The sequence below is a fragment of the Lissotriton vulgaris genome, chromosome 3_1, assembly GCF_964263255.1.
Source record: "Lissotriton vulgaris chromosome 3_1, aLisVul1.2, whole genome shotgun sequence".
Classification (NCBI taxonomy): Eukaryota; Metazoa; Chordata; class Amphibia; order Caudata; family Salamandridae; genus Lissotriton; species Lissotriton vulgaris.
The window spans coordinates 1,841,440,210-1,841,458,684 of NC_141689.1; the positions used below are offsets into that span (position 1 = coordinate 1,841,440,210).

The window sequence follows — 18,475 nt, forward strand, 5'->3', positions numbered from 1 at the left end:
CAGCTTCCTAAAATACTGAAAGTCCCTGACCTGACCTCTGATGACGCACTGCAGCCTCGCTGATTGCAAGCAGTCTGGGTGCTTTAAGCAGAAGCCCAGGGTTTCCAAGGCTGCTTGTCAATCAGCGAGGGTACACCTCCATAACCCCACCCCATCCTGCTTGGGAAGAGCTGCTGTGCACCCGAGGCTGCCTACGAGTACGACCGGGCCTGATCTGAAGCACACGTGCTTTTTGTAAAAACAAGCATTAGAAATGCAATAGGTCTCGCAGCATTAGAGTTAGTGCTTTTAGAATTGTTAATGGGTTTTTTTGTAAATCTTTAGCATGAGGTTGAGGGTGAGTGAGGGTGAGTGAGGGTGAGGGGTTGAGGGTGAGTGAGGGTGAGGCTGAGGGTGAGGGTGAGTGAGGGTGGGTGAGGGGTTGAGGGTGAGGGGTTGAGGGTGAGGGGTTGAGGGTGGGTGAGGGGTTGAGGGTGAGTGAGGGTGAGGGGTTGAGGGTGAGTGAGGGTGAGGGTGAGTGAGGGTGAGGGTGAGTGAGGGAGGGTGAGGGTGAGTGAGGGTGAGGGGTTGAGGGTGAGTGAGGGTGAGTGAGGGTGAGGGGTTGAGTGTGAGTGAGGGTGAGGGGTTGAGGGTGAGTGAGGGTGAGGGAGGGTGAGGGTGAGTGAGGGTGAGTGAGGGTGAGTGAGGGTGAGGGTGAGGGAGGGTGAGGGTGGGTAAGGGTGGGTGAGGGTGAGTGAGGGTGAGTGAGGGTGAGTGGTTGAGGGTGAGTGGTTGAGGGTGAGTGGTTGAGGGTGAGTGGTTGAGGGTGAGTGGTTGAGGGTGAGTGGTTGAGGGTGAGTGGTTGAGGGTGAGTGGTTGAGGGTGAGTGAGGGTGAGGGTGAGTGAGGGTGAGGGGTTGAGGGTGAGTGAGGGTGAGTGAGGGTGAGGGTGAGTGAGGGTGAGTGAGGGTGAGGGGTTGAGGGTGAGTGAGGGTGAGGGGTTGAGGGTGAGTGAGGGTGAGTGAGGGTGAGGGGTTGAGGGTGAGTGAGGGTGAGGGGTTGAGGGTGAGTGAGGGTGAGTGAGGGTGAGGGTGAGTGAGGGTGAGGGAGGGTGAGGGTGAGTGAGGGTGAGGGTGAGTGAGGGTGAGTGAGGGTGAGGGGTTGAGGTTGAGGGTGAGGTGTTGAGGGTGAGTGAGGTGTTGAGGGTGAGTGAGGGAGAGTGAGGGTGAGGGGTTGAGGGTGAGTGAGGGTGGAGGGTGAGGGTGAGGGGGTGAGGGTGGGGGTGAGGGGTTGAGGGTGAGTGAGGGTGAGGGGTTGAGGGTGAGTGAGGATGAGTGAGGGGTTGAGGGTGAGGGGTTGAGGGTGAGTGAGGGATTGAGGGTGAGGGGTTGAGGGTGAGTGAGGGTGAGTGAGTGTGAGTGGTTGAGGGGGAGTGAGGGTGAGGGTGAGTGAGGATGAGGTGTTGAGGGTGGGTGAGGGTGAGTGAGGGTGAGGAGTTGAGGGTGAGTGAGGGTGAGTGAGGGTGAGGGTTTGAGGGTGAGTGAGGGTGAGGGGTTGAGGGTGGGTGAGGGTGAGTGAGGGTGAGGGGTTGAGGGTGAGTGAGGATGAGTGAGGGGTTGAGGGTGAGTGAGGGTGAGGGGTTTAAGGTGAGTGAGGGTGAGGGTGAGTGAGGGTGAGGGGTTTAAGGTGAGTGAGGGTGAGGGTGAGTGAGGGTGAGTGAGGGTGGGGGGTTGAGGGTGAGTGAGGGTGAGTGAGGGTGGGTGAGGGTGACTGAGGGTGAGGGTGAGTGAGGGTGAGGGGTTGAGGGTGAGTGGTTGATGGTGAGTGAGGGAGAGGGGTTGAGGGGTTGAGGGTGAGGGAGGGTAAGGGGTTGAGGGTGAGTGAGGGTGAGGGGTTGAGGGCGAGTGAGGGTGAGGGGTTGAGGGTGAGTGAGGGTGAGGGGTTGAGGGTGAGTGAGGGTGAGGGTGAGTGAGGGTGAGGGGTTGAGGGTGAGTGAGGGTGAGGGTGAGTGAGGGTGAGTGAGGGTGAGGGGGTGAGGGTGAGTGAGGGTGAGTGAGGGTGAGGGGTTGAGGGTGAGTGAGAGTGAGGGTGAGTGAGGGGTTGAGGGTGAGGGGTTGAGGGTGAGGGGTTGAGGGTGAGGGGTTGAGGGGTTGAGGGTGAGTGAGGGTGAGGGGTTGAGGGTGAGTGAGGGTGAGGGTGAGGGTGAGGGGTTGAGGGTGAGTGAGGGTGAGGGGTTGAGGGTGAGTGAGGGTGAGGGTGAGTGAGGGTGAGGGTGAGTGAGGGTGAGGGGTTGAGGGTGAGGGGTTGAGGGGTTGAGGGTGAGGGGTTGAGGGTGAGTGAGGGTGAGGGTGAGGGGTTGAGGGTGAGTGAGGGTGAGGGGGTGAGGGTGAGTGAGGGAGGGTGAGGGGTTGAGGGGGAGGGGTCGAGGGGGAGGGGTCGAGGGGGAGGGGTCGAGGGTGAGGGTTTGAGGGTGAGAGGGTGAGGGGTTGAGGGTGAGTGAGGGTGAGGGGTTGAGGGTGAGTGAGGGTGAGGGGTTGAGGGTGAGTGAGGATGAGTGAGAGTGAGGGTGAGTGAGGGGTTGAGGGTGAGGGGTTGAGGGTGAGTGAGGGTGAGGTGTTGAGGGTGAGTGAGGGTGAGGGTGAGTGAGGGTGAGGGGTTGAGGGTGTGTGTGTGACAGTAACTTGTGTGTGTGAGGGCAGTGTGTGTCAATGCAACGGGGCTCATGTTATCGACCTCAGAAGCATTAAAAGTGTGTGTCTTGGAACGTCTGAGGGCAGCTCGTGTTACAAGCTTGCTTTGAAGATGGTCATGCAGTGCTGGGAGTGGAGCAGATGGTCCTGTTTATGACCTGCAGAGCGCGTGTGAAGTGGGCTCGGATGAAGTGACTGGGGGGTGAGGGGTGTGCAGCCTGGTGTGCTGAAGCCTGGCAGCAGAGGCGGCGCGCGCCAGCAGAGGCGGCGCCTGCACACAAATTGGCTAAGTGGCTAAGTGGCTGGTGGCAAATGGACGCACATCAAAGGAGCCGCGAAAGTAGCATGCAAGCAGAGGAACCAGAGACTCATCTGATATCAATATTGTTCTCCTTCTGGGAGTGAGAAACTCCAGCTTTTAGAATGGTTTCATCACTCATCAAAAACACAATTCTACAACCAGAGACACTATCATTTTCCATTCTGCGTACAGATCTTCCCATGTGTAGGAGTGGTCCCAGTCACCGGATAAGTCCCAGCTGCGGCATTTTTTGCATAGCCATCTTTTTATTTGCGTACCTAATAATGTTTGATCTATACACCAATGCTATCGGACTCCATTCTGCCCCGCTCTATCATGGGCCGATTGCAGGATGCCCGATAGCTTCTTGCGACCTTTGGCGCCCCTAGACCACCTTCGCTCAGTAGTAAATACAATTATTTATATTGGAATTGAGTAATGTCTTTTCTGACTTGCTTTTCATTTCATGCATCACAGCCTCCCTACAATGTAACTACGAAAGGTTGGTATGGCAGGAAAGCTGCCACTTTAACAAGTGTCTGCTTGCAAAATGTGATTACCGCAGCCAGGTCTAATAGTTTGAAGCACACACTTCCAGCAGAAACAAGGAGAAGGGGGACTTACGGAAGGGCAATGCACCCCATAGGTCAGAAACAAATACCCCAAACATGGCAGTACACACACCACAGGGCAGGAAGAAGGGGCACCGACAGGGCAACACACAGGGCAGGGAGCAGGGATCCCGACAGGACAGCGCACAACACAGGGCAGGGAGAATGGGCAGCGCACACTACAGGGCGGGAGAAAAGGGAACTGACAGATTAGCGCACACCACAAGGCAGGGAGAAGCGTTATTGATAGGGCAGGGAAAAGCGGTACTGACCATGCAGTGCATGCAATGGGGAATCGAAAAGTGGCACTGACAGGGAAGCGCACAGGACAGGGAAAAGCGCCACTGACAGGAAAGCACACACCACAGGCAGGGAGGAGCGCCACTGACAGGGAAGCACACACCACAGGCAGGGAGAAGCGCCACTGACTGGGAAGCACAGGGCAGAGGGAAACTGCGCTGGTAAAGTAGCACACAGACAGAAATGCGAGATGCGCGCAGTGAGAGGGCAGGGAGACCGGCGTGCACTGGCAGAAGCGAGGGAGGCCTATTGTGCGAGTGTAAGATGGAGAATGACCTGTGCTGGGAATGGACCGGAGGATGCGCTCAATCACAGGGAAAGGCAAACGCTGAAACTGAGGGTGAATGGATGCGCAAAGAAGCATGCAGAGCAGCAGCGCTAGAAAAGCGAGCCAGCAACAAAGGATGACTGCCCGGAGGTCGTGATCAGATGTGGGAACAGAGACAGAATATACAGCTTCAGAGTGAGACGACGAGTGTCGACGGGGGATTGGAAAGAAGAGCAGTCAAGGGAACGGATTCTGCCATGATATGGCCGTAGAAGCTGAAGAAAAAGATCCAGTCGATCAGGGAGACTGAACAAGAGACCAAGAACGCTGGACGCCAAGCAGGAAGGCAGCGTTTAACAAGCATCAACAAGGCTAGCGGCAGGCAGGCAGGGGAGGAGAGGAGGAGGGGGGAGGAGAGGAGAGTAGGGGAAGGCAAGGCGACACGGCGGGAGGGGGCGGAGCGGGTAAACAAAGACGGACATGCACGCGCCCGTGACTTTTAAGGTCAATGCGCATGCGCATAAGCTTAATGCGCATGCGCATTGACCTTAAAAGTCACGGGCACTGCAAGGAATCGCCACGATTCCTTGCAGTGCAGATAAAGAGTGGATAACTCGCAATACTCTCGCCTTGCTCGATGCGCATGCGCATCGACAGGCGAGACCTAACAAGCAGCAGACTTGATCGGATCGGAGGAGGCTGGCACTGGCAGTTCGTATCAGAGCAGAGGCAAGTTTAATTTAATTATTCTACAGCCCATTTGCGTTCTCTAAAGCAGCATGTTTGCATCAAAATACATAGGTGGACATGGAGACACCCATGCTGCACTCATAAAGCGTCTCCCTGATGCATAGTAATGCAGGCAGCACTATGCACTGCCTCACGTTTCTTTAAGGTGAAAGTCCCACACAAAGCCTCGCAAATCTTGATTTCCGTGGCGCAAAATCCAACAATGATTTTGCACTGGGGCTGCACCACAGAGGGGGGAATTTGCTGCGAAATCTCAGTGAATCTGGACCTCGAGCCCTGCTGAAGTGTGACACACAAAATGTGTAGCGCGCCTGTCAGAGGACTCGTGACGCTGATCCTATGCACAGCGCATGTACCAGGCCGAGCAGAAAGGTGCTAATGTGCACGCTTTGCATGTCTCTTCATACATTCACGAAGCGCTTTACGTGTTTCTTGATTCATTTATTCATGCCATAATTGACATGTTCACCAATTCAAGCCATGCTTTACTTGTCTCTTCATTTATTCACATAACGCTTACGTGTCTCTTCATTTATTCACTTATGCCACACTTTACATGCCCAGTTATTCATGCCATGCTTTATGCCTCTTCATTCATTCAAGACGCGCTGTACGTGATTCTTCATTCATTCACTCATGCCACATTTTCATGTCCAGTAATTCATGCAGAGCTTTACACGTCTCGTCATCCATTCATGACATACTTTAGATGTTTCTTCATTCATTCACTTATGCCACACATTATGTGTCCATGTACTCATGCCATGCTTTACACGTCTCATTATTCATTCACTTATGCTACACTTAACATGTGCTCTTTGCTCATGCCATGCTTTACACATCTCTTCATACATCCACGAAGCGCTTTACCTGTTTCTTCATTCATCCATTTATGCTGGAATCTGGGACATTTTTGCCCAGTCGAGGTCACTGCAATTTGGCATAGCATTAAGTGAATCCGTAAACCACATAAGCTCCTGATGCCAGCACTCTTGCTAGGGCTTGGTATTGCTGATGGATCAGTGTTCAACTTCTCCCCTGGGGTTAGTGCCTACCACTTGCACAAATGTGCCAGCAGCAGGCACTTAACACACACCGCTATCTTTCGACAGCAGCATGCACTACGTACTGTGCCCGCCTTGTGCTACAGGCGTCACTGACACTGCAGTAAAAGCTGCTTCAGGCTCTGTTGACAGAGCAATTTGAACCAGTCAAATGTGCAGCGCTGCGATATTTGAATTGATGTTTCTTTTCCGTGCTGTTATCACCAGGAATAGCAAACTATAGTGCCTTCTTTCTGTGACATGCATTTATAAAAAGTAATTGGTTAAAATATGGCATTTATTCATTACCAGTGTTCACTCTAAATTTAAATTGAATTATGATGTAAGCAAAACTAACTGCCTCCTGGCTCCGGTTAGCTCCTATCAAAAGTACTTTCATTTCAAGGACGACGACACGAGTACACCCTGCTTTACGTAAAAAAATAAAAAGCAGCAGACTTGCTCGGATTAGAGTAGGCTGGCAGTTTGTATCACATGCAAGTTTAATTCAATGATTCTACAGCACCTTTGTGTTCTATAAAGCTGCATGCATTGCCCACTCGAGGTCGCTGCATTGGCACAGCATTTGGTGAATTGGTAAACCACATAAGCTCCTGATGCCGGTAAATAATGCGTAGGACCATGGGTGACGTAACTGGTGCTCTAGCAAAGCACTCAGAGACAAATGGGGCACTCTCATAATACGATGTATGTCTGTTTGGCAAAGAAAGAGCCCCACGTGTTCTAGAAATGTATATGGATTTACAAAGAGCATGACACTGTATCATGGCATTACTGTGAAAGGATATGGGGCCTAAGTTAAAGGTTCATTCAGTTTTATTACAATGGCACATAGTGCTCTTTGGTCTTGATATGTACCCAATATGATTTAATTTCAAAATCTTCCTGCAGCCTGCTTCAGTGAAAGGAAATGTTTTGATCAAGATATAATATGCTCATTTGGATGGTACTTTGTTTTGATACTCTTCTCATGGCCATCTTGTTTCAGTAGGGGGGGACGAGCTGCCCAATATCTGGTATTGTATCATGTCAATTGATAAGTTTCAAAGTAACAGGTGGTTATGCGTGCCTAGCCCCCCTTTTATCAAAAGTACAGTTAATTTCCTTGCATTTAATGCATCACATTATATCTCCTTGGCGTTAATGGGGCACAGAATGCGTTCTCAGGGCTTGCACTAGATCTGGAAGGGCAGGAGGTAACAGACGGCCCTGGGTGCTGGGAGCTCAAGCAAGCTGACCATGGGTATTGGGGCAGGAATGATTATGTATTATGTTATTGCTCAATAATTGACCCATGTATCCTGCACTAAACAGAGTGGGGGCCAGTCCTGCCACATTGTGTAGCCATTCGCAATGTCCTGAGCTGGGCAAGCAAGCAGGTTGACTCAAAAGTACTATTACTGCTCAACTCATTATTAGCATATACAAAATTATGAAAGGGCATGTTGTTGTAACCAGAGACACACGAACCACTGACTGTCAAGTTGAGCAGCAGGTGCATGAACCGCGTGAGCTTTCTTTCACAACACTCTATGTCACTGTTGCTCTTCATGCTAAATTGACCTCAAATATATTTAGCTCATGGATTTTTGAGCTATCCCTCAGGTGCTAGCTCTCCTGGCTGTTTGATAAGAGTGTACCTGCTGAGTTTACCGTTAGTTTACATTTGAAGGAATTGTCGGTTAGTTACAAGAGAGCTGCTAATATTTGTGTGTGGTTTGAACGTCACGACTTTGATCTCCTGCGCGGCCAACAGGGCCGTTCAGCCTGATGACATCCAGAAAATGAGGTTTATTAAAAAGAGAGAACATAGCGCCTATTTCCAGGGCTTATAAAAGCAATATATCCACAGCATTAAGTGGCATATAATCTAGTGTTTAGAGCATTATTGAAAGTGGACAAAAGATCATGGAATATTTGAGTTTCTATAATTGGTGAGGCAGACACTGAGCGCAAACAACCACTGCACGTCATGTTGAATTAAACCAAGCAAAGATAGATTAGAATGTTTTTACTTTTATTTCCTGGGGAAAATATCACACTTCATAGCAATTTTACTGTAAAAATGTGCATGGGGACAAGGGGCCTGCATGTTACTAGTGACGGAGAGGGGGCATTCATCCTAAGGGATCGCAAAAGAGAGACAGGGTTTTACACATTACTCATGAGACTTTCATGTGAGGTTAGGTTTTCGGTGTATCCTCGTTCCAGTAAACCAGTAATAAGAGCAAGTGTCTTCTTGTGATCACCCAGACACATTTAATAGTGATGTAGGTGCGTGGCATCGGTGCACAGGGGCATCAAGGGCTGCTGAAACCCTGAGAATTGCTTTACTTTGCTATGCATACACCAGGCAGGGGCCCCAGTTCTCCTGACTGCACAAGGTTAATTGTTTCCAAGTCAATCTCGTTCTTTCACCTCTCGACCTTTTAGCGATATTTTAATTATTATTGCTCTTTACTGTTTATTTATCTACCTATGCTTGGACCATAGGTATCTCGTCGTTCTTGTAAGTTCCTGTATTCCCCTAACAGTTCTGTGGAGTTACGAATTCAGGGTGGATGCAGCCTATGCAAGGGTGAGGCTGACAGTGCTCCAGGAAGCATTTGACTTATGCCCTCGGATTAGATCTATGCACAGGGGCTTAGAAGCCTATAGGTATCCACCAAGCACCCTCCGAGATAACTGTCCAGAACAGCTCTTAATGCGCTCATAGGTAATGCGAATAATGAGGTCTAGAACACGCAACAGGGATACCATCCTGGGGCCAGTGTGCTACAAAGAGGACCTGTAACGTGGTCATATCCCAGCCTTACTTTTTAAATTGCACTGCTTTTTAACTGTTGCTGTCTGCCAGCCACAGATTCTTTGGCTCAGTCTGTCGAAGGAACCCCCGAAGCTTCAAGCAGTGATTGCTCACACTTTTCTGTCTCAGCCTGACTTGGCAGAAGTCTTCATCTAAGTCTTTGCCTGCTCCCCCACTGAGCGCAGGGCAGGATGCTCCCATCCACACACCGACCTGATTGAAATGTAAAACATAAGTGTGTCATAGGAGCTAAATACCTTGACACTAATGTACAGGACACAGCGAGTTGGAGCACCACAACTGTATGGGCCAGAGCTGAGCCACATGGCTGCTCCCGGGTAAGGATTTGTTCCGTATTCTCAAGAAGTATAACTGCAGGCACTCTCTCACGCATAATTTCTCACCTGCGTTTACAACTGTGTAGCCTTGGACTGTGTCATGTATGTGCATGTAACTTGCACGATCGGGTTAAACTATTAGCAACGATACTAAGTGTCTCTCGGACCTCTTTCAAGTGCTTGCTGTCCTTTTTCCCAGCACACCTCCACTAGGGGCGGCAATCTGAGGGATAGCCCCGGGCGCCACAAGCTCTAGCTACGCCCCTGCATTCCGGTATTTTGTTATCACTATAGAAAAACTGTAAGGGTGATGATGAGATTAGGAGGTTAGAAATACTGCAGAGCACATGATGTCAACTAGAGCAGAGTGGACATCGTCAGTAGGGGGGACATGCGACTCATGCTTAGGACCAGGGGGCAGCACAGCTGCACAGAACCACTAGAGGGAGCTCTGTCTCAGAGCAGAACACAGAATTTACAATAACATGACAACAGTTACTTGGAAAAAAACATGAAATGCAGAAAACTTCATTATATCACTCACCTTACCCTTGCACAACATATATAGCACTTACCTATATTCAAGTACCTTGTTTACGCATTCAGGATGCCATCAACGAACAATGTTATCTACCTGCCTTTACAGCAAACTCTCCATTGGAACATACATAACATCAACAGGATGAATACTATATGGGCGGGCACACGGTGTGCTACACAGGAAGATAATGCTTGCATAGTAAAGCTATTTCCTTCATGTGTCTGGCCTTTGTGTATCGTTTCCTCCAGGGTGCACACTTTGCTTGAATGTGTTGGGCATCTTGGTTCTGTCTCAGTGTACAGTACTGTAGTCACCAGTGAACTAGTGTGCATGCCTGTCCTGTGATGTTGGGTATCGTTATTATTGCATTGTAGTCCACTCCCAAGTTGTTAAAGGACATGAAGCCGATTTTTAGGTGTGAACCTCAAGCAACGGGCAAGAACGAGGGAGAGCACCTTTAATAACAGGTACAGCTCAAGGTAGAAGGGCTTTAATGCTGTTCGAACATTCCACCCACTGAGGGTAGCAAGTTATAAATAAAAAAAAAAGAACGAACCAGAATGGCAAATGTTGAACTGTTGAGTCCAAATGTCTATATCATGCATTACTGGCATGGATGGGCTCCACTGTCCTCAGTGGCGCTCTCAGTATTCCAATGTTCTAATATAGTCTTATAGCCCGCCTTAGGAGGCTATACTGGCTATTACAGGCCCACTCCAGCACTAAAGGCCCGAGCCGAAGGCTGGAAGAGGTGTGGCGCAGCAGTCAGGTTGCCTGACTCCGGACCACAGGGTTCACGGTTCGATCTCCGGCGGCAGGTTAGCCCAGCACCATGTGACTCTGGGCAATTGCTTGCTTAATCTTCTGGATAGCCCCCTGCGCTGTTACACCTCTCTGGGGGTAGCTGTGCGCTTTACAAATGCTGGCAATTACATTTAACAAGGGAGCAGGACTTTAATACTGGTATAGCCCAGCTACGGAGGGTTATAAGGCTATTAGAACATTCCGCCACTAGAGGGCAGAATGTTCTAACAAATTAGAAAACGCTCACTAGCCCTAGGGGATTGCAATCCCCTCGGGCTCTGTGAGGCCTTTGTTCACAGCAATAGCTGTGATTGGCAACATTAGAATGTTGTAGCTACGGGCTTCTACTGGCCATTAGGAGCCCGGTGCACTCAATTGTTTTCAATGTAGCTCCCAACATTCCAATGTTCTAAAATAAAGAACACAATGTTCATGTGATAGGAGCAATGCTCATCAACCATTTTGTATATGGCAATAGGTTACTTAGATGGGAAAAGAGCAACCTCTCACGTGTAGTCTGATTTTAGTTTGGTGCCACGCTGTGGCGCACTGCTGATTTTTTTTAAATCTGAGTGCTCGTGTATCAACACTTTAAAAATGTAATCTGAACAGCCTTATTAAGATCATTTTGCCTGTTTTTTTCTGTAGAACCCCTCACCTAAGGCATGAACTGTGATGACAGCTCTGCACTCATCACCTGCCTTGCACCAAAGTCTTCTAGGTTGGGGACTGGATCCGTTTGTACTGTGGAGCTTAACATTCTGCACTTGGCCCATTGGGGTAGCCGTAGTAGATCGACCTCTACTTCCAGGCCATTTTCCGAGCTTTGATGAGCAGGTAGACGCCTGATCATAATCTTAGTCTTCCTTGCGTCACTTCTCGACTTTAGCCTTCCCAACAGCCAGTCGGAGGGAGAGCAACTTCATGAGGGAATTACCTCAACTTTCCTGTTGCAGTTTCCCTCATCAGCTCTTTTCTTCACTTTCTCTGATTTTTATATAGGGAGGTCACACAAACAATGACCACCTATCGTTTCCCTAGTGCTCATCTGACAGGCACACAAGTGTGAAACACTTTTGACACCACATCTACCTGAGCGCCAGCCACGTTAATGCGGGTGGGTCATGTAAAGCAGACGAGATGACAGGCAATGACCAAGTCTCTCCATTTCCCAATGAGAACAACTTATTTAACAGCGAAACTAAATTAAATAAATACGAGGTTCCGACACCGTAGAAAACGAGGACTAATTAATCAAAAAATAAAAATGAGAAACAGCTTCAAGATTCACCAATATAGAAAAACACACACAACACATATTTTTCTAAGTTTCAAACCTTCTCGAAGTGTTCTTTCCCCAAACAAAAGTAACGATATCGTTTCATGGTTGACTTCTGAATAAACTTCTTGTTTCATTCTAGCTCTGCGTTGTCTCATTGGCCTTGTTCAGGACCCTCATTGGCTTACACTGTGAAGATGTCATGTTACAACTACTCCTAAGGTAAACACATTTTTGTCCCCCTACACCTTGTGCCCAAACCTCTTTGGTAAAACATTGCTTTCTAGATTTTATTCTGTAGAAATCAGTGCCATGCACTGCTTGAATTCTTTTGTTTTTATTAACTGTACACTCCAGAAATGAAAGGACCATGATTATGGAGCAGTTAATGACTTTTGTTTAATGTGTTTATGGTGCCATTGGCCTCTCTTGTAACATGTTCTGTGTTTCCTTTTTGTGTTTACTGTTTTTAATTTGGAGAGCATGGCTTTGTTTCTTCACGCTTTTAATTTTTCTCTTACTTTTACAAATACCCAGCCGGAAAATGTATGTAAATTCCAAGAAATGTTAGTCATTCAATCAAGACGTGGAACACTGCTACCTGCATATGGGTGCCACGTTATGTGTTTTGTTTTATAGACTCATAAGTAGTCGTAGGATTTTCAGTGTTATAAGACGTAGCAGGAATTTTCCTGGTTCTGCAAGCAATTATTCAGCCAACTGCCAGGTAGATGGCTGACGATCAGATGGTTATGAATCGACCAATGGCCATCTAGGAGGTGTTCCCAGGGGAACTCGCCTAAACACAAAATAATCTACCACTATGTCGTTCTCCATTTGCGTTTAGTTTACTGTGCGAGTGTGAATTTTGCTTCTCCTCATTCTCCTTTTCATTTTTCAGTGTTTCACTCCAGCTTTCAACTGCAATTTTATGCTTCTTTCGTTGAAACCAGGTTTTTATCCGTTTTTTTTCCAAAAAGGGGAAGATGTGTGTTATGGATTCATCATTGATTTATCTTTTCTTTGTCTTCTCCTTCCTTATTGTGATGTTCTACATTATTTCATTCCATCGCTTTATTGATTGCTTCACTTTATATGCTCATTTCTGTTCTGCTTATGATATTGTTGAACAGCATGTTTTTTTCCTTGTTTTCATTGGTAAAGAGGAAAGATGTGTGGTATCTTGTATTCTTTGCAATACATCCTTCCCATTTCCCTGCCTTGCTGCTCAGCCAGAATGCATGTGTTGTGAGTGGATGTTTGGTGGAATGCTGGTGCATATGATGTAATGGAATGTTTGGGATGCCTGGTGAGATGAGTGTCAGTTGGAAGTATGGGCTGGGCAACAAGGGAGCTGTTCCTGGTGGGGCTCGTTCTAAGATCTTGAGGATACTTAATTACTTGATTATTATCATCTATATCTCCATTAATAAATCATCATGTTTTCCACACCTCGGCATTTCATGGATATATTTACATCATAACAACTAACAGAAGCAGAGCGGTGGTATCTAGGAAGGATTTCCAGAGGGACGCAGTTTGAACATAAATCCCACAGCTGAGAGCACCTTTAGGAACTTATAGGAAAAGCAGTAAGGAGACGAAATGGACATAATTTTTAGGAAACGTGAGCTACAAGCAGTAGTCGAAGAGTAGGCAAGGCTTTAATGTATTATGCGCAGCATTTGCAGCCCATGGCTCAGTAGTTTACCCATGCCCTAGTCCAGTGGTTCGTAACCTGTGGTCCAGGGGACTGTGGGGAGTCTGCAATGCCTACTCATGGGGTTTGCAACCGCTCAGAAAATTAAATAATATTACCAGATTATTAAAGTGTATATAAATAACAAAATAATATTAAAAATTGAAAAGATCAAAACGTTCTCTAAATGTGAAGGAATTTTCAATTGGATGCTCAAAATTAGGTTGATATCCTCAGATGGATTTGTGGGAGCAAGTGAGGCAAGTGCCTCAAACAGAATATAGTATAGATAAAGGGTGGCATCAATTGTATCTAGATCAGCTCCAACATTTCTGTTGAAATTACGATTGTTGTTTTTTATATTTGTTTGTGAATATGTCATAATTGGTCTATTTGTTTGATCAATTGCTGCGTCTGTATTGTTTTGCAGTTCAAATCATCAACATTTCTTAGGTCCAGGTCCCGGTCTTCCAGCACTGTTTCCATGGGACCCCCCCCCCCCCCCCCCCCCCACCCCCCGAATTCCAATAATGATTCAGTGGGGGGTCCCCAAATTCCAGTAATGATTAAATGGGGTCTACAGACGTCGAAATGTTAAGAACCACTACCCTAGTCTGCTGCTCGGAAGTGGAGATAAAATAAAAGATCAGAGAGCAATTGAGAGCTGTAGCAGATGTCGAGTGGATTGGTGACAGCTGTCTAAATAATGCATTCCTCCAGTCTGAGAAGGTGTGCCTAACCTTTGACGTCTTGCTTCCGCAGGTACCTCATCCCCTGTAATCATATGATGCTGAGCCAGCGGTGGGCAGTGAGAGAAAGGGACTGTTACTCGGTGTCTGCTGCTAAACTCCTGGCTTTGACGCCTGTGTGCTGCGCAAGTGGGATCACGCTAACTCTTGGAAGCCAGGAGAGGGATTATATCCTGTGGTCAAAGGTCAATACAGGTACAAGCACATCTCATTTTCCTTTCAAAGGGGCAGTTCAGATTACAGCTCCCACAGTGAGGTTTTAGCTTCCAAAAAGCGGTGTGCAGTTTCATAACACATTAAGTATCTGATATTATATCAAAATAGTGTGAAGAGGCCATGAGAATATTGGTTTGGTTTGGTTTGCACTTTAGTTTGTCATTGCAGAAGATTTAGCTGGTCAATTATTTAACGAATGGAATCTATTTATTAGGTGAAATTATTTGGTTCAGATTACAGCCTTTGTGAATTAAGTGGTCGTAATAATGTGTCCCTTGGTGGTCCTGCTGAAATACCCTTCAGCCACTCTTGCTTAATCACTGTGCATCTCCTTTTATTCACTGCCCCTTCTGTCTACTACTGCAACCTTTAAAATTGTTTTTATAATCAATATACCCTTTTCCCGTTTTTCTTATATTTTTCCATTTTGCCAGTCCGTTTGTTATTTGATCCATGAGGTTGAATTCTTTGTTCTGGTTTTAATAATTTGAACGAAATGTTTCAAGGAAATAAATTGGTTGACGACGAATGCACTGCTATAGTGTTTTGTAAGTGAATTAATTATCTCTCTGAAAGGGAATGTTTACAGATTGAACTATGTCACTACATCCCAAAAAGCAGTTATGAACATCCGTCCTTTTGGAAAAGCAGATTTAAACCAAATATTTTCTGTAAATTGCAAAGCTCAACTATTTCAGGATCACTAGGTGAGATCTTTCAAGGTAAGGGACAGGCAAAAGTAATTTTTAACAGACTGTCCATACTTTCCATCACAGTTTACTACACAGCTAAAAAAAAAAAGAAAATTGTGCACTAAACACCTTAAAAATTCAGGAGGTTGTCTACCTAGAAACAATATCAATAAGTATATCCAGGTCTAAAGTCTAACCTCCCCATATTTTACTAGCAGAAGTTTGATATTTAAATAAGCCAGGCCATTTTAATTTGGCCCTTACAGTATAACATATTTTGGAACAAATGCCAGTATTTACTCTGTATACATTCAAATATAGATATTGTGGAGTTCAATAAAGCAACTGTCACTATAATAGGAATATTTCTTGTTACCAAAGTGTTTCAAGACCGTATATGCCAAAACTGCTAGTGTGCCCTTCATAGCATCATCCAACCCATAGGCAAATAATAAAGTCCTGTTTATGTGCTGTGTGATATCCCTTTTCCTCATGAGACCGAACAGACAATTCAGAAACATCCCTCAAAATGCCGGTCTGAATATTCGGGTCCCCCTTGGGAAGAAGCATATTTATTTCAACGCTTCAATCACCCCAATACATATTGCTACTCTATTATTCCCTTCCTTCCCTCTTTTCATGGCACAGGTTTATAAAATTATTTTGGCTGTCCCAGGTGGGGCATGTGAAATGCTGACTAGCCATCTTCTCTGCTATCATGCCGTGGACAAGCTTCTGCTCTATAATATCCAACATAAAACTATCTGCATCCTCACACCTTTGGGGAGCCATATTTAGATGCGCTTCTTGTCGAGGAGATTGGGGATCCATTCAGGAGCTATAAAAACATTAACCTCTTAGCTTCCATTGGCTCTGTGGGATGGGGATGCCCTATGTGGACACTCACTATTCTGCTTCTGAAGTAACCTAGATATTCACATAAATGAGATAGTGCATTATCTATACAGTGTTTTATAATTGGAATGTGCTTTACCAGAGACATAATCTTTCATCTCAAATTCTGTATAATCAATGCCACTATTGCCTTACAATGGAAACACGTGCCTCATTGTACTTTGCAATCAAAACTATGTTTACCCAAACTGTTCCTTGCAGATATGCAGCTTCCTGGAAGTATTGTAGAAATATTGTGCTGTGTCATCTGGCTGAATTTGGCCACTTTTCGGCAGCTCATTGTCCATTTCAGTAAATGCCTATTCCTTTCAAACCTGGCATAGTCTGGTAAATTTCCACCTGTAAGTCAGTTGGGTCTCTAGGTACTCTTAGAGATACATCACAGTATTCATAAAAGAAAAAAATATGTCTTAAAATCTTCTCTCATCCTTTGAGAAATTCGTGCTCTGTGATAAGAAAGATATACTCCTTTAATGCCTTAGAAATTATTATTTTTTCTTTATTACTCTCTGATTATGGTATTTTTTTTTTTTTTTCAATTGTCAGCAAGATTTGACTCTACAGTACAACTATAAATGCTCTGGAGAGCGAGGCTTCTACACACTTTCAGGGAGTGGTGGTTGTTCCTTATCTCCTCTATAGGCCTAGCTTATGTTGTCAGCTAGAAGCCTAAATGTAACCAGGGAAGTGTAGGGTGGATAACTGCAATCCCTTCTGCCGGGATCGTGACTTGGTACATGCTATTCTGCATTCTGTCTTGAAAACTCTGGCCTTCCTCCTGCTGTGGATCAACTGGATGTTTTAACATCTTTATGATTTTTGGTCTGGTGTGAGATCCTTTAACGGAACTTCTTTCATTCTTGCTAGTGCTAACCCGTAGAATGTAACCCATTTTGATTTTCCTTTTTCTGAGCCCAGGCGTTCTCAAAAAACAAAACAAAGCCCCTGCATACTTGCTCTTGGGTGACTAATAATCCACTCTGGGAGGGATTGAGAAATCCCAAGGACTTGCTCCATTTCAGATGATTCTGCGTCATTCTGTCCTATATCCTTGGATTCATGCCTGCTGTAGGAATGGACACAGTGGTCTTGTACATTCACTGTGTCAATACCAGCCTGCCCATCCTTCAATATCTGCCTCCTTCAGTCCTTCATCCTGCCTCCTGTCTCAGGGCTGGAGTCAAGGGTGCTACATAATCATCGATAATGACATGGCTGCCCTCATCTGTCACGTGAGGTACCTCAAGTTCTGCATGGTTATTAGGCATATTTCCATGCACACCTCCACACTGTCTAAAGAGCCAAAAAAAGTCCGATTAAACCTGGCTGACTTGGCTGTGTGTTCCTCCTGGGTATGGACCATGTTGTCACACTATACCTAGATACTTGCTTTAATCATGTATTTCCACCTTAATTTGATTAATAAAGTAGTGCCTATTAATATCTCTTGGTTCGTTGAGTTATTGCTATAGTGATGAGGTAATGTGTCCTGCCAGATGTGTGTCTTTCTCCTCTTGCACTCAAAAACAGAAGGAAGGAGAGAGGGTGTATATGCCACCACACGTCCACCCAAAGTAAAGACCCAAAACAGAACAAGGTATGGTGGCTATGCAGTGCTATTTTTTGTCAGTGTTGTAAGTACAATTCAGTCATACTTAGATTACCAAAACTCTGGCATAGATAGGAGTAGACACAGGGGAAGAAGAAAGACCAATATTTTTGGAAGAGGAAGCCTCACTCACATAATGTGACATGCTTCATTATAGGCAACGTCTCCCCACCCTGGTAGGACAATGCCACCAGGGTGGACTCAACCTCCTAATGGATCCGATTGAGGGCATTCTAAATAAAATAATTTCCTGGACAAACCAGGAGAATCCAGAAAAAGTCAAAGGTACCTAGAGGTAACCAGATTTTCACCTTTACTAGTGGTAACCTATGATGCATCTAAAACCAAATATGCGATACAATGAGACCACAATGGCTCAGACCATTACTTATTGCCAACATGTTTCTGCCCTACTCTAAGTCACCTCTAGCGGTCAGGGCCATTTGTCAGGGCTATTGATCCCTAGAAACCTAGACTAACAAATATTCAGTAGTAAAAAGGTTAACATTATTCACTAAACGGACCAGAGTGAATCCTACCGCCCTCACCCTGCAGTTGGGTGAGGACAGATGATAGATGTAGCTGCACAATTTACCTCTTGATGACTGTGTGACTACAGAGGACATTGTCCCTCCCCAGACTGGATGGTGGGTATCCCCTTAGTGAGGGCTTACTAGCACGCAGACCAGGTAGAATTCACTCTGGTCGCTTACTGGATGATTTTAACCATTTTACCATGCTCCTTGTGCGTTATGGTCTGATGGCCATTCTTCAAAAATGACACCATTCATTCAAAAGGATTATAAGGACTTTTATCAGATGCTCTTTGGTTTTTTAATTAGAGTTAGTCCTCTCATTAAGTCCT

General features: G+C 46.1%; 1 protein-coding gene across 2 annotated transcripts in view; it reads left to right on the top strand.

The window, feature by feature from the left end:
* Window positions 1-18,475, top strand: part of FHIP1A (FHF complex subunit HOOK interacting protein 1A) — a 392,657-nt gene that overhangs the window by 303,856 nt on the left and 70,326 nt on the right. For both annotated transcript variants that reach the window (XM_086962295.1, XM_086962294.1), the window contains 2 exons: window positions 11,873-11,952; window positions 14,192-14,373. In XM_086962295.1, the coding sequence (XP_086818421.1) occupies window positions 11,873-11,952; window positions 14,192-14,373 (262 nt within the window). The remainder of the gene's footprint in view (window positions 1-11,872; window positions 11,953-14,191; window positions 14,374-18,475) is intronic.